At 44.4% G+C, this 16,050-nt stretch overlaps 2 protein-coding genes across 2 annotated transcripts; both read left to right on the forward strand.

The window, feature by feature from the left end:
* Window positions 1–592: 592 nt before the first annotated feature.
* Window positions 593–13,075, forward strand: Sox15 (Sox box protein 15). Its single transcript, XM_017072417.4, has 3 exons — window positions 593–1,562; window positions 9,772–10,457; window positions 11,239–13,075. The coding sequence occupies exons 1-3, from the start codon at window positions 1,510–1,512 to the stop codon at window positions 12,837–12,839; spliced, it is 2,340 nt and encodes a 779-aa protein (XP_016927906.3). The 5' UTR covers window positions 593–1,509; the 3' UTR covers window positions 12,840–13,075.
* Window positions 13,076–13,428: 353 nt separating this feature from the next.
* VGAT (vesicular GABA transporter) lies at window positions 13,429–16,033 on the forward strand. Its single transcript, XM_017073263.3, has 2 exons — window positions 13,429–14,079; window positions 14,152–16,033. The coding sequence occupies exons 1-2, from the start codon at window positions 13,727–13,729 to the stop codon at window positions 15,446–15,448; spliced, it is 1,650 nt and encodes a 549-aa protein (XP_016928752.3). The 5' UTR covers window positions 13,429–13,726; the 3' UTR covers window positions 15,449–16,033.
* Window positions 16,034–16,050: the final 17 nt, after the last annotated feature.

Genomic DNA, 16,050 nt, shown 5'->3' on the forward strand with positions numbered 1-16,050 from the left:
CAAAGTCGTCTCTCCCACAACAAATGGATCGGGGAACAGGTTTTCCATTTCTGAAAGTGAGACTGAGGCTCTTTCGTTGAGAGAACGGATGAATATTAAATAAGGTTTGTTTCATTAGATTCAAAAGAACTTGCCGCTGGTGGGGGCTACGGTCAGAGCAAGGGTACGGAATGGTATGGGGTATGGTATAGAGTATGGTATGGTATAGGATGGTATGGTATGGTATGGGAGTCAGAGTCTGAGCCCAGTCACCTGGGCTTGGACCTGAGCCACTTGCTCGTTCCGCTTTGCTGAGCAGCTGCTGCCGCTCTCTGGCCGCTCTGGCCCAAGACTGCGCGAAAGGTTCCGATTCCAACTACGAACCGCTTTCAGCTTTTCGCTTTTTGGCCTTATGCATCGGGTCTGAAGGCAGAGACACCTCACCTCAGTTCACAATCTCTGAGCTCGAGAGAGCGTCGATCGGTCGCCGAGTTTAGTTGGCCTGCGGTTCGTCATCAGCGTGGTTCATGCGGCTCCGACTTTGAATTCCGATCAGAAACTAAAACTCAAACTCAAACTTTGACTCTGAATCGGGGTTTAGTAGTAGCTGGTAGCTCTCCATTGACATCGCCATCTGCGTCCCCGGTTATAATCATAAATATATCTACATACAGACTGTATGTATATAGGCCCTGGTAGTTAGTGGTTGTGCCGTGCATTTTCATTTTCCCAAGAGTGTTGTTGCTGTCACAGCGTCCGCTGTTTGTATCTTGTGAAATGTCGAAGCCCTTGATTTTGGCCAGCCGATACGATCATTAGTCGAGCCGAAAAAGCGAACGGAAAAGTGATCTCGAAGAACCAAGATCGGAATAAAACCATATCTACCCAAACGGTTTTAGAGATAACCGGAAAAACTATTTACGGATTTTTCAGAGCTACCGGGTTTTGAAAGTAACGGTAAAAACCAAGTGCCAAACGAATCGGTTTTTGAAAGTGCCAATTTCAAAGTGTTACAAACGCAACGGGTTTTGAAAAAATATCTCCAACGAAAAAGAAAACCCCCCCTTGTGAAGAGTGAGAATAAAATATATCCACATCATTAGGCGATTGCAAAATCGTGGCCAAAATGTGGGTTAGGGTCTGAGCCAGAAACAAAACAAAATCTGACAACAAATGGACGCAAATTCACACATGCAGTGGCACATAAATTTATGGTTGGAACTGTAACTGGGCAAAATGCTTGGCCCGGCAACTGGTAGCAGCAGCAGTAGTAGAAGCACCACCGAACAACCCACTAAACCACCCACCAACCAACCCACCGACAAAGGGAAAAAACTAACGGAATAATGCAACATTAAGCAAAATGCTGCTGGCCCTGCAAAAGCAAAGCCCCGACCAACAACAATTTCAACCTGCCACCATCGACGTCAACATTAGCAGCAGCAGCAACATTAGCAGCAACAACTGCAACTGCAACTGCAACAACATCAACGTCACCGTTACCACGAACGTCGCCGTTGCCGTATAAAAATGGAACCCTCATATGATCACGAACATCCACATCATCTGCTAACAAATTACAAGTAATATTTACATTTTTCCCATGCTAAAATTTTTTTCTCGCTGTTTAATTATATCCAACCGAAGCGAAGATACATATCTTCAAGATAATAACCATAATGAAAAATGGAAAAGGCGCTCGTGTAGTGGTGAAGAAATTCTCTAGATCGTAGGTATATATATATATATATATACATACAGTCGTGTACATGGGCCCATGACTGGGGACTTTTCAAGACTTAGTCAGTCACAGATACAGATACTAAGATACTAGCGGCGGGCACGACAGCGAGAAACACCGTCGGGGATGTTGAATAGCATACAAAAAAAAAACGGGTATATGTATATATAGGGGTTATAGTATATAGTACCTGGGAATTTGCTTAGATTTTCCTTGGTGTGGCCCCAGTTTTCAGACCCCGCAGCACTTGCACTTGTATTCGTATCCGCTTCTCGCTTCACTGTGTGAGTTCTCCTCTACCCGTCTCTACGTAAACGTAAATATGTAAATGGTCGGCTGCGAATAACTTAAGAACCGTCTTCGGACGCGGTACGAAATTGGTCAAGTGGAAAGTAAACCAAGACTCCGGAGATGACGGGGGTGGAGACCCTGGGAAAAAGCGGAGGGCAAGAACGCATAAAAGCCCCGAAAGAGGTTTTCATTTCTGTATATTTTTTTGGGCCAGAGGTCATACGGCTTTGACCATTAAAAAGATTTAGCTCCGATCTACACAGCTTGATAGATACGCATGAGATTTTAATATCCGTATATATAGTACATCCCCTATACCCCCCTATATATATATATATTTCCCATTTAGCTGACTTTCGTAGTTTCCGACGGGAAATTCCCGTCTACAAATTGGCTGAAATTATGAATGGAAATGAAGCCATGAAATTAAATGAAGTACTGATGAAAAGCTCCGATAGATCCGCACACTTTTCGTAAGAAATATAAAAACCCGAAGCACCCCAAAGATTTCACGGGCGAAAGCTTGTCGCATTTTTCGTCACATTTTTCGAATCTTCCTGTTTGGGATTGGCTCAGCACGTGACAGGGCCACAAATCAACTCGATTTGATGCCATTTCATTCAATTTGATCTTTTATGGCTCCCCCATAAATCAAGTCAAGGCTTTTCGATCTACCTAAACTTTGCTAACTTTGTTTTCAATCTAAATAGTTTTTCACATAAATATAAAATTCAATGACCAATAAACAACCATCTGTATATGTGGATTTCCAATCAAGTTTGGCAATTAATTAAGATTTCACTATGACTAAGCTGGGTAGGAAATCTTTAGTGATTAAATTAGCGATGGTGCCTTCCTATTTTCTATTAAAATATTTCAATGATTGACCGTGGTTGACCATAGATCCTGGTTACTCAATATGCATGTCATTGACGTACACCCTGCCATTAAGAAACATAGACATGATCTTTTCTGGACTTTCCCTTAGTTCCCTTAGTTCACAAGCAGGAACTAAAGCTTTTCATTGACGTAAAAGGAGATTCCAATGGCTGAGACTTCTTGGAAGCAAGACATAAATCTTTTAAAATGTGTATAAATCGTGTGCCGACAGGTTAATTGGTTAATTGTATTGATGAATCTGAAGCTATATAAAGAAAAGATTAAATAGCTTGCACTCTATTCTTAAAAAAGAAAGCTCGCTTACAGAGAAATATAAAACAAACCAAGTCCAAACATAGTTTTAAAAAAAAAGAAAGCCACATATTAATATTAAAAAAAAATTGTTTTTAAACTTTAATTTTTAACAAACATTAATACTTAGTTATTATCAGTTAAGTCTTAGTTTTCATTGCTTATAAGATTCCTTTATTCGGGTATATTATTTTATTATTATATAAACGATTTATTCAAATTAATAGCATTTCGTTGTAATTGACAACTTTCAATTAGTGGCTGTTTAAAACTACTTTAACTTCCTTATTTTTTATTTAAAATATGATGAAACCTTAAATACAAATCTTTAGAATTGAACTTAAGCTATTTATTGATACGCGTCTAAAAAAAGTAAGTTCCTATTACGCGTTAAAATAATTGCAATTATGCTAATATATCAGTATATAACAAAATATAATGCCGATAGGCCTGCACATGTAGAAGAGCCCTATTTTGTTGTTAATAATAAGTGTTAATATTGAGTAATAAGATTTGCATATACATAAGTCAAATGTGCGTTATAGTGTGATTTTAGAAATTACACATTGTCACAATTTATAAGATTTACCTACGAACAAAAATTTCTATAATTTTTAAAATTATAATAATTATTGTAATTACCGAATGTCTTATAAAAAATTGTTGTAGTCAATATTTGCATAAGGTAAATATTTTGTAGATAAAAAGTAAGATTGTTTTCGTAGTTAGATTTTGGCACTAGTCTTCTAGGTTGTTTAACAATTTGTAAGTGGAGCTTAAAAATAAGTTCTAAAGTGTATATTAATATTTTGAGATTGAGCAAAGGATTTTAGAACTTTAAGGCACGCAATGTTTTAAAAATTATTTTGAGTACGCCTTTTAATAGAACTGTTTTCGATATTCAGAGTTAAAAAACTGCATAAACTGAACTAATTTAAATGATGCTTAAATATGTTTTTCTAACTTTGCCGATGGAAGTTTTTTGTATGCAAAATCTAGTTCAGTGCGCTCTATATAAAATGTACATTACTTAAAATTTAATGTTGGTCAACAACTATTATTTTACTATAAATATCTTTTAGACGCAGAAGTTTGGATAACTTTTGACCAATAGTGTGTTGAACACCGAAAGTTTTTCATTGGTAAACAACCCCAAACTGGTCTTAAAAGAAACTAATTAGTATAATTGACATGAGCTACAAAACCGTTTTCTGCCCAATTACATACTGGAAAACGTGCAAGGTAGTCCGCACCCCCAAAACCATTTTACCCTAACAAAAATCAGGACTGCAGTCAAGAACTGGACACAACTTCCTTGGAACCCTGTAACCACCCTGGTTAAGAGTCCGGTTCCCGGCTAGTTATTTTCGATTCCACCAACTAGCTAAGTACAGATCCTCCACATGCAATTACTCTACTTACTGGTACGAGCATGTAGCACTGCCTCCATTTCCATTTCCATGCAATCCATATAATTTAGTATACCCCATCAACCTGCGAGGGTGTATCTGTATCTGTATCAGTATCTACGTGTATATTCCGCTGCGTGTGCTGGTGTGCGTGCTAAAATCCATTAAATTTTTGTATCTTTTTTATGCTCTTAAAATCGCTTGTGTGAGAACTGGGTCTTCGTTGTTTCTTCGATGGATGGGATGGGATGGTGGGGTTTCAAGAGAGGTGGACTGGGGGATCGGGATCGCAGCGACGACAGCCGCAATATAAACCTCATTAGCCGAACGAAACTTTGCCGACTTCGGCAACACTCGGCCCTCGAAGATGGATGGTGATGATGATGCTTCGCTCTTCGCTTGCTTCATTAGTTTAATTATGTATGCCCAGATCCTATATATACGGTCTGTATATGTATATATGTATACCCAATCCATTGTGCGTACCGATCTCATTCTCATTCGCAGCGAAGCAGGTAGAGCTCACCTTAGCTCACCTTCATGTTCATGTTCATTAAAGCTAAGATGGCGGCTCTTTGGGCCCGGATGCTGGGCTGTTTATGCTTATTGGTCAACAGCATCTACATATATACATATGTATGTTTATATAGGCGGCCATGCATATGTATGCGTAAATGGCCGATCCGATCGGCCGACAACTCATACTCATCGCGGGTCTGCGAGACCGGGCCTGCGTCGTTAAGTTATTCAAGTACATCACACCTGGGCCGCAACTCTGCAGCTCTGCAAGTATACGTATACCCGTACCTGCATCTCTTACCTCCAACTGGAACTGGGTCCAAGTCGTGCCAAGTCGTTTGGGCCCAAACTCGTTTTCTTGGCTCTGGAAATCTGTTTTGTATTCGGGTTGGGGCGCCTGCAGCCACAGCAGGCAGCCAATAGACTGCAAATGGAGCAAATGGAGAGCTGCGGCAGATGCCTCTTCGCCAGGCGCTGGCCACACCCACCCCAGCCTCCTCCTCCTCCTCCTTCCATTCATCCTCCTTTGACTGTGGCCGAAAACCAAAATGGCTTTTATTACCTTGCCGCACCGCTTACATCCACACCGATGCCAAGCAAACTGGCCCAATGCGATCGAAGATGAGGCGCCAAATGATTTGCCATTCTAGGCATGCAGCTCTTTGGTGGCCAGATCATGGGGGTTAAGCTATGCAATCGAGCAGTGATTAGTTCTGAATACAGCTCACAATCAGATCTAAATAAATTATATATCAAGGTTGTTAATTAGCATGTTTGCTGGGCAGAAGCTTTCTAAAATGTATATGAGGGCAAGCTGGGTTACTAATGGGGTTTATCTTGTTGGGAACATTAGCACTAGGGCCTCCATCACATGTTTAAAAGAAATATATCAGTTTCTTATAGGGAATATACAATAAACAAAAAGATAGTACTTATGCTACGTATAACATCAAAGTTTAATATAATATTTAACTGTTTTTTTTATGGGAAGTAGGTCTTGAATAATTAGTATGTTAAGTCCTTGAAAATTTAAGATAACCAATTGTATAGCTCCCACTAAACCTAAACCAAGTTCTACCGTTTAAGTCACAACTTATTTCTGACAAGTATTCAACCCTTACCCAAAACACTGCACTACCGATTTCCATATCAATGTCTAAATCGGTCTATGAAACCAAAAAAAAAGAGGGTCTAACAAATCTGCCAAATAATAGAATGCCATTGTTCTTCAGTCCGACTCTGATCCCCCAGTGATTGTTTAGAATCCGAGACAAATCTGCCCAATTGTTGTCACATACCTGTCCACAACTCAGAAGATCCCCCGTAGCCCCCATCTGCCGAATTGTCCGGCGGCTAGACAAAGGTATTGACAGCTCACCGTAGCGGTGGATCTGTCTTAATTACTGTCCTATTTGCTGGAATGTCAGTATGTCAGGCCAAAGTTATGCGGCCCCCGAAACGCTTTCTAAAATTAGCCAGGAATATGGAAGAAAATGTATATGGATTAAGGGGAGGCCTATGCCAACTCTTTATTACCAACTCCTGTGACAATTGTCCCCCCCCTCCCCCCATCACCATATACATAAATATGTATGTATGCATCTGATTTTCGGTATAGGGGTCCGGATCCTCCGACTTAAAAGGCTGTCTTGAGCAGCGCGGCAGAGCGTCACATGAATCACAATATGCTAAAGCGCCTGACACTCTCCAGATCAATGCGGCTTCTTCGGTTGGGAGTTAGCGGCTCCTGAATGAAGCCAAAGCCAGGGGCTTGTTAAAAGGGAGGAGTTGCCTACTTTTGTGGCAGCTTCAAGGGGAGTCCCTCTCCCGCCCGCTGCCTCCACCTCCAAATGCCCCTTTCCACTTTTACCAGGGACCACAGCCACCAGAGAAGTCGATGTTGTCGTAAACAAAACGTTCCATGGGTCCCCAACTCGGCGGCGGACATCGAGTACTCGGACTGGGGACTGGGGACTTTGGACAGGGGAGACAGGTGGGGGGCAGAGGATGGCTAAGGAGGCTGGCCGCAATGTGGAATATGTGGCATTTTGCAAAGATGTTGACATTTTGCGCGCATAAAAATGCCAACTTACCGGCCACTGTATGTGTCCTATTTTAAAATCAGGGCCATGGCTAAGAAGCCGAAGCCGAAACAGAAACTGAAGCTAAAGCTGAAATCTCAAGCTGAAGCTGGCTAAGCTCCGCTTTCGTGGATCGTGAGCGGGCTTAGGATAAAGCCAGACCGACTTCGACCAGACAGCCGACAGTTGGGACAGGTTGGACAGCGGCGAATGGACGGACGGTCCATGTGGAGGTACCACAGGACGGTATAATTTTGTGTACCCCTTTTGGCCAAGCTGGCCAAGTATTTAGCGGCAGCGGCAGCGGCAGCCGCAACCGAATATCAAAAACGTAACGACGTCACCGAAAACCCTCAATAAATTATCAAGCCTTCAGCCAGGGCTGGTCCTTTCCAACATTCAGATGGGGGGCCAAGGGGCTATTGAAGGGGTTACGGTTACGGTTTGGCCAACCTAAGGGTACTCCACAGCCGAAATTTGCAACTTTGGCGGCATTGTCAAGGAAGAAAGTCGCCGAAACTAGAGCGCCTAGCTGAAGACAAGGAAACTTGGAGGAGGAAGCCAAGAAAGACTATCTAGAAAGACCAAGGAGTTCGGGTCTCAAAGGCCAGAAGAATTAGAGCTAGGAAACTAAGAGCTCAGTGGCTGGAAGCCCGGATCCAAAGGCAAACAATTAGGCCCAGTGGTTCTGGTAGGTAGGCAAAAGAGGCTATAGAGGCTATAGAGGCTATAGAGACTATAGAGGCTACAGTCGGCAGCGGCACACAATAGACCAAAAGTGTAGTGGGCAGCAATAAATTCAAACGGTAACAAATCGAGGAGATCGAGGGAGCACGCATACTGCGGCACGGCTCTCGATCCCCAAAGGATCGAAAGTCGGGATCTCGGGAGCTTTGGGTAATATTTAAACTTGTCGTTCGGTTCTGCTCTCCATGCTCCCAATGCTGCTGAATTCTTGGAAGGCGAATTACTTTGAAATGTGTCGATATGTCGCAAGTTTTAAAAGTTATGCATAAAGGTCCGGTATGGCAAGGCAAGGCAAGGCAGCCAGACTGCTGCCAGCCTCATTCTCATTCTCAGTCTCATTCCCGATCTGAGTCGCGGTCTGGTCCAGAGCCTCCATCTCCATCTCCGTCCCAGTCTCTGAATCCCAGTCTGGGTACCAGCTTCTGCTCCAGCTTCTTTGCTTACTCCGCGACGGTGGCTTGTTGAAGTCGAAGCGGCCTCCTTTGATAATACAATAGCTGCACGCGCCCAATTTACATTTATGTCCGCTGACATTAAGGAGCGCACCGATCCAGGGAGCCCATGGGCGAACCGTTCCGTTCCGATCTCGAGTTCCAGTTTGTGTCTCTCTGGTGTCTGATAAATGCAAAGCCATAGGTACACCTTCCCTCGATTCCCCCTGTATCCCTTAGATCCTATCCCCCACACCCTTGTACCCCCTGCTTTTGTGCTCCTCTGTGCGTGCCAGCGACGCGAAAATTGTCAACGTATTTAGCAGCCCTTTTAAATATCATTATAAAGAACACTGCGACGGACATTTTTGCCGACGGTACGTAATTTCCAGCAGTAGCCTCTTGTTCTCTCAAAAGAGAGGGATTAACAACGATCATGAATGTGATACGAGGCGGGAACTCGACTTTAGGGATAACTCCATCTTGATTGGGGATTATAGATTGTGTGTGCTCTGTTTACAGATATCTACACATACAGTTATTGCCATTAACAGATTAGGGCTCAAAGAGATCTGTATGGGCAAACACGACTTAGATAAAATCATTAAGGTTAATAAACATTTTTAGCAATCAGATAATTTGAGGGAAATTTGTTTAAGATCATTTGTTAAGCTATCCACTGCGGATCACTATTCAAAGGATAGTTCAAAGTATTATTTTAGATAAGTCGATTAGGGGCTAAGCAATATTTTTAGCAGCTTAATCATGTTTGGGCTATAACTTAAATAACAGAAAATTTTTTAAAGATTATTTTTTAAGTTGTCCTCTGCGGATCAATATTGAAATGATAGTTGGAAGGCTAGTTTAAGGGGCTTTATTTTAAAGTTAAGAAACTTATTATTTAAATCATTTATAGTCATTCGATGTATAAATAAATTCATATTAATATTAATTAATTAATAATGAAATATATACACTTAAAACATATTTATGAATTTGGTATTCAGAACAATGCATTTTTTTTTATTATTTTTAAGACACGGATACGTTTTAATTTTAAATACATATTTAATCACATTTTGTATTATGATTATTTTTAAATGATTGACATCGAATTTGGGCTCCACATGGGCTTAAAGATAATTCGCGATTTTTAATTACTTGTTTATAAAAAAGTAGATTACTTCTTTAATTAAATATATAACCTAAACAACTTTTCGTATGAATTGAAAAAAAAACCTAATTTAGGTTTTCGCACTTCGTATATTTCCTAATTTGAAATTGTCGTAGTAAGCACAGAGTGTCCATCTTTGCAAAAGGAAATAATATGTCCCTATCACCATTTTATCCATATCTTAATTTCTTGGTTAACTTCCTTCCAGCTCTAAGAAGTACCCTCACGTCTCGCGGACTCCGGAGTACAGCCACTCCACTGGAAGCGATTATCCGGAGCACGGCGGCTATCTGACGGATGGGCGCCTGATGCACGAGGGCAACAGCGAGGCCGGGATCTACCATGTGCGCCAGGGCAGTGAGCACTCCTCGCCCAGTCTGCACTCGCCAGCCATACAGAGTTCCGGATACGAGAACGAGCACCTCAACGAGGCTGTTCTGGCGGCGCACAGCCACTCGCCCATGCCGATGGTGTCCAGTGCCTATGTGGGCGGAGGCACTGCGTCCGGATCGCTGATCAACAGCAACATCTCTCTGCTGGGTGGCGGCAACTCGGTGCTCAACAAGTTTCTGTCACATCCACACGCCGGTATGGTAGGCGGAGGATCCGCGTCCATGGAGGACTGCACCTCGCACTCACCCATCGAACCGGCGTCCATGTGGAGCTACGACTACAAGGGCGAGCTGTGCGCCCCGAACTGTGGCTATCTGGAGCGGCACAAGCCGCTGCCCGCCGACCTCAAGTACCGGCCCGGCGGAACCCAGTCAAAAAGTGCCAAAGAATCGCGCATCCGGCGGCCTATGAACGCCTTCATGGTCTGGGCCAAGATCGAGCGCAAGAAGCTGGCCGACGAGAATCCCGACCTGCATAATGCGGACCTCAGCAAGATGTTAGGTGAGCCATCGTTAATTACTTACTAATTATATATATTGGCTTAAATGCCTACAGAGGTCATTCTATTATAAACCAGTCCCTTCTTATTAAGTCCCTCTTTAGTTTCATGCCATTGTTTTTAAAAAAACTTTATTATACATACGTACAATTTTGGAATTTCGTTTTTAAAATTTTGTTTAGGTTACATATATGTTCTTAAAATGTAATATATTTGTTTATTCCTTAAAAGTTCCATTAAAAGTTTTTTTTAAAAAGCGTATAAATTGATACCTTTATATCTCATACGATTAAAGAGTAGGTACTTAAAAAATTGTCTTATGTTATATGTTAAAGAACGGAAAGATTCAAGAATATTTTTTGTGATTCAAGAACAATTTGTTCTCATTTTTCCTTCGTAAAAATGTCAAGCTTTGAACGCAGTGGGATAAAGTCATGAACAATTTCGAACATTTCTTATGATCACACTTTTCAACACCGATTGATCTTCGTTTTTGAACGTTTCCAACCTTTTTTTCTGGTTGTATGGAACATCATATTCCGATAATTATATTAAACTTTTGAATAAACAATTAAACCCAATACTTCTTGAAATGTATAAATTTTAAACATTCTTTTAACTCGATGGACCATGAGCCCAGATGAAATTCAATGATTTGCTGCAAAAAGCTACTTATATTAGGAAATACAAAAGGAGAATGTCAAAAACATAACCAAAATAAATGGTTTTTGCGATAAATGAAAGTTGGTCTCTTAACATGTTATATATTTACCTTCACCGTAGGAAAAAAATGGCGTTCGTTGACGCCGCAGGATCGCAGGCCCTACGTGGAGGAGGCGGAGCGTCTGCGGGTGATTCACATGACGGAGCACCCGAACTACAAGTACCGACCCCGGCGGCGCAAGCAGTCCAAGCTGCGGGCCATGCAGCCGGGTGGCAAGGAGCAGAGCGAGAGCTCACCCAATCCAGGCACCGGTGGATCCAAATCGAACCCAAAGCTGGCCACGCCCCCGCTGGCCACCGCCTCCTCCAACTATACAACGCCCAGCCACGACGAAAGCACCTGCAATTCCACAAACCAGAACCCAGGTGGTGGCCACTACGAACAGCCGCTAAAGCCCACATACTCGCCCAGTTCGGTGGATTGCTACAGCAATGCGGACAGCACGGAGCAGATCGAATCACTGGCCGCCAACTGTGCACCTGCCCTGCTCAACGAGTCCACGCCCACGGGCGGAGGCTACGACAGCTCCTTATTGCTGAAGAAGCTAACGAAGCCATCGCCTAGTCGAGCGGCCAAGTCGCGCCAGGAGAAGCTCTCCAAGTCGGAGGAGAAGAGCAAGGGTCAGTCGCAGGGGCAATCGCAGCAGGGTCTGTATGCCGCCTCCTATCCACTGGCACCCACATCCGTAGCCGTGGTGGCAGCCCGAGGAATGTACGTGACCTGCAACAATCGAGGATTGCTGGATCATGGTCACTCCGTCAAGGGCACCTTCTATCCCCCGGTTTCCGTTTCCGAGGAGGACAGCAGCTCCTCAATGCGAAATAGCATAAGTGCTATGCAGCAGCAGCAGCACTGTAATCTGGCCACGACCACACCCTCCAGTTCCGCCGGTCCCATTTCCTCCAGCGAGATGAGCAGCTACACGGTCTCCATGGCGGACAACTGCGGCAATCTGAGGCTCAGCATGAATGACCTGTCCGGCAATGAGTACTCCCTGCCCAGTGCCAATGCCTATGGGATGCAGTACGAGGACTTCCTGCGCTATCAGAGCAACGACCTGGACTACTCAACGTCGTCGGCGGTGGAGCACAAGGAAACCTCGCCTGAGGCGGCGAGTGGTCAGAAGTGCCTCAAATACCCGGACACGAATCAAAACTACGATGACTACGAGGCGGAGGCCTATAGTAACGCCATGCTGCCGGCCACGGCGGCCAGCTACTACACCCAACTTCCGTATCCGCCCACTTCCCTCACCGCCTTCCCCCTCCAGCTGGCTGTTCCGTTCCAGCAGACAGGAGCCGCGGGTGCCTACGGAGCACAGCCCATGCAGGGGGGCTACCTGCACTACGGGAACTATGGAGGCTACGAGGGAATGGCTGCCCAGCCGCAGACCCAAAGCCAAGCGCCCGTCCAGCAGCAACAGGCCTCGCACTCGGCTCCGCCTTCCTTGTCAGCGATCCCAGCTCCCAACCAGACGGTGACCTCGAATCCGGCTGCCATGCAGCAGCACCATCACCATCACTTTGGACCAGGACCTGGTATGGTGGGCGTAGGCGTGGGCGTTGGAGTGGGGGAGATGCTCTTCGAACAGCAGCAGCGCAAAGACGATGAGATTAGCAACATTTTGGCGGGAGTGCGCAAGACCTGCTACAGCAACTGACTCTGATCGGAGGTTTGTAATTTTGGTAACTAGAGTTTAGAGAGTGGTTTAGGTAGTCTTAAGATCGACCCCACGTACCCACAATGTTCTTCCAACCCCCCGTCCCTAGAGCCTAGACCTAGAACTCTTTGAATTGTACAATTATTAGAACTTTATAAATATGAAATTTATATCATGATACAAAATAAAAAAAAAAACAAACAAAACGAAATAAAGTAAATCCTAAGTAATCGAAACGCATAATCGATTTCAATGTCAGTGTGGAACGTAAGTTCCTAATGACAGGAGTCTTGGGGTGGAACGCGGATGGACCGTGACCATATGACACTGACACAGCCACCCGATATATACACGACCGGAGCCTGCGCACTGCCAGTTCCATCAGGTTGGAGTGCAAAGATTTTCTTTTCTCATTCGCACGGCCGCAGATTTCTCACGTTACATAAAATTCAAAAAATACCTTTTCAACTAAATTTCGCCTTGGTTACGGCCGTGTTTCGCTAGTTTTCCAAACTGGACTCCGAGATTCGAGTGAGCAGGATGTGCAAGTATCCGAGAATCGCATGATTAACGTGCTCCATTCGTGCAGAAGGGCGCCAAGAAGTCGATATCAAACCCCCCCTACAAATCTGAGACAAAATTTAGTTTTATTTTCTAGATTGTTAATCTTTATGTGACCAAGGTAGAGAAATTTTGGGAACCATTGCGGAAGCTGGAGGCCATCGAAATTGTTAAGGAAAATTCTGATAAAATCGATAAACTTCGCACGCCTTCTTGACACCACCGCAGCCGCCGCCATCAGGCAGCAGCAGCAACACCACCACCGCCACCCCCATAAGCCATCCCACCATCATCAGGGCCATTGCCGTTTATAGCCAGCATCCAACATGTCATTCATAGCCAAATTGAAAGCCACGCCATTGCCGCCCCTGAGAAACATACTCAATGTGGCCGTGCAAACGGCCCGACAGCAAATTCCAGAGCGCAAGGACTACGAGCAACCGCCGGGCAGCACCCCACAGCAGCACCACAGCCAGCAGGGCCACCACAAGGCCATGGAGGCGGGCATGGATGGCGGCGATCAGACTACCGAGATGAGCTCAAATCCCTTCCGGAATGCCGGTAGCTGGACGAACGAAAACGAAGGAGGGGGTGGAGGTGATGGAGAGTACAGGAACGAGTACCAGAGCACCTCCTTCAACGAGTACGATGGCAGGTATCAGCAAACGGACGGTTTTAGGTAGGTTAATTTGGAGAACAGTAACCAATTCTATAAGTAGTTCCTAATCCTCTGTAAACCCTTTGTCCTCAGGCAAGGCAGCATCGCCTCGGAGGGAAGCTCTTTTGTCTGCGAGGGAGAAGGTGGCGGCGGCTGCAAAATCGATGAGTTCCAGGCGGGCTGGAACGTCACAAATGCCATCCAAGGCATGTTTATCGTATCGCTGCCCTTCGCCGTGCTCCATGGCGGTTATTGGGCCATCGTGGCCATGGTTGGGATAGCACACATCTGCTGCTATACGGGCAAGGTCCTGGTGCAGTGTCTATATGAGCCAGATCCGGCAACGGGACAGATGGTGAGAGTGCGCGACAGTTACGTGGCCATTGCCAAGGTATGTTTCGGTCCCGAATTGGGCGCCCGGGCTGTTAGTATCGCTCAGCTCATCGAGCTTCTGATGACCTGCATCCTTTACGTGGTGGTGTGCGGCGATCTATTAGCCGGAACGTATCCACAGGGCTCGTTTGACTCGCGATCCTGGATGCTCTTTGTGGGCATCTTTCTGCTGCCCATGGGCTTCCTGAAGTCGCTGAAAATGGTCTCGACCCTTTCGTTCTGGTGCACAATGTCGCACATCGTGATAAACGCCGTGATCCTCGGCTATTGCCTGCTGCAGATCGGCGACTGGGGCTGGTCCAAGGTCCGCTTTAGCATCGACATGGAGAACTTTCCCATCTCACTGGGTGTGATTGTCTTCTCGTACACCTCGCAGATCTTTCTGCCCACCCTCGAGGGCAACATGATCGACCGCTCCAAGTTTAATTGGATGCTGGACTGGTCTCACATCGCGGCTGCAGTGTTTAAGGCTGGATTCGGGTACATCTGCTTTCTGACCTTCCAAAATGACACGCAGCAGGTGATCACCAACAACCTGCACTCACAGGGCTTCAAGGGCATGGTGAACTTCTTTCTGGTCATCAAGGCCCTCCTTAGCTACCCTTTGCCATACTATGCTGCCTGTGAGTTGCTCGAGCGCAACTTCTTTCGGGGTCCGCCAAAGACCAAATTCCCGACCATCTGGAATCTGGACGGGGAACTGAAGGTCTGGGGATTGGGTTTCCGCGTCGGCGTTATTGTGTCCACCATCCTGATGGCAATCTTTATTCCCCATTTCTCCATTCTGATGGGTTTCATTGGCAGCTTCACTGGCACAATGCTTAGCTTTATCTGGCCTTGTTATTTCCACATCAAAATCAAGGGTCACCTGCTAGATCAGAAGGAAATAGCCAAAGACTACCTCATCATTGGGCTCGGCGTGCTCTTTGGCGTTATTGGAATCTACGATTCGGGCAATGCCCTGATAAACGCATTTGAAATCGGTCTTCCATTTTAAACTGAATGTAAACTATCAAACCTAAAGATTCGTATTTAATGAATTCTTGCACTTTTGGGCATGGCAAGTCTTCCAGATGCTTTGTCATTATTCGGCTGTGCCCAAAATGTAAATGTAATTCGTATAAACTTACCATTCACTCGAAACGAAACAAGAAACAATAATGTTAGTCAGTAAGAAACGAAACGCAAGTCTTCCAAACAAGCGAAAAAATGTCTTCCAAACTGAAATATTAATGATTTATGATATATACAATAAATAAAATAAGAGAATCGATGAATATATAAATATGCATAAGTATGTATGAATATAAGAAGAGAAATGTTTATTGTGTTGATATGCATTATAAGATATAGACAAATTGAACAGAGAAAAACAATAAACTGCAAATGTACACCATTATACAAATACAAAACAAAATGTACGAGTATGTTATAGATAGAACTCATTGTTTATATATAGCCAAGCGGATTTTTTTAACGTTTAAATATACAGTTACCTTTACATACTAGCCCTTAAAACGACACTAGCATCTTTTAAACTTTCAATAAAGACATCATCTCCAGTTGATCCTTAAAGCAAAAACCCCATCTTGGCCCTGA

The sequence above is a fragment of the Drosophila suzukii genome, chromosome 2R (genome assembly GCF_043229965.1).
Source record: "Drosophila suzukii chromosome 2R, CBGP_Dsuzu_IsoJpt1.0, whole genome shotgun sequence".
Lineage (NCBI taxonomy): Eukaryota > Metazoa > Arthropoda > Insecta > Diptera > Drosophilidae > Drosophila > Drosophila suzukii.

What these genes read in the sequence shown, in the direction of transcription:
- Sox15 (XM_017072417.4), top strand. Translation starts at nt 1,510, where the DNA reads ATGGAACCCTCATATGATCACGAACATCCACATCATCTGCTAACAAAT. An exon ending in CATCTGCTAACAAATTACAA is followed by an intron (nt 1,563 to 9,771) that starts GTAATATTTACA and finishes ACTTCCTTCCAG; the next exon opens with CTCTAAGAAGTACCCTCACG. An exon ending in GGACCTCAGCAAGATGTTAG is followed by an intron (nt 10,458 to 11,238) that starts GTGAGCCATCGT and finishes CCTTCACCGTAG; the next exon opens with GAAAAAAATGGCGTTCGTTG.
- VGAT (XM_017073263.3), top strand. Translation starts at nt 13,727, where the DNA reads ATGTCATTCATAGCCAAATTGAAAGCCACGCCATTGCCGCCCCTGAGA. An exon ending in CAGCAAACGGACGGTTTTAG is followed by an intron (nt 14,080 to 14,151) that starts GTAGGTTAATTT and finishes CTTTGTCCTCAG; the next exon opens with GCAAGGCAGCATCGCCTCGG.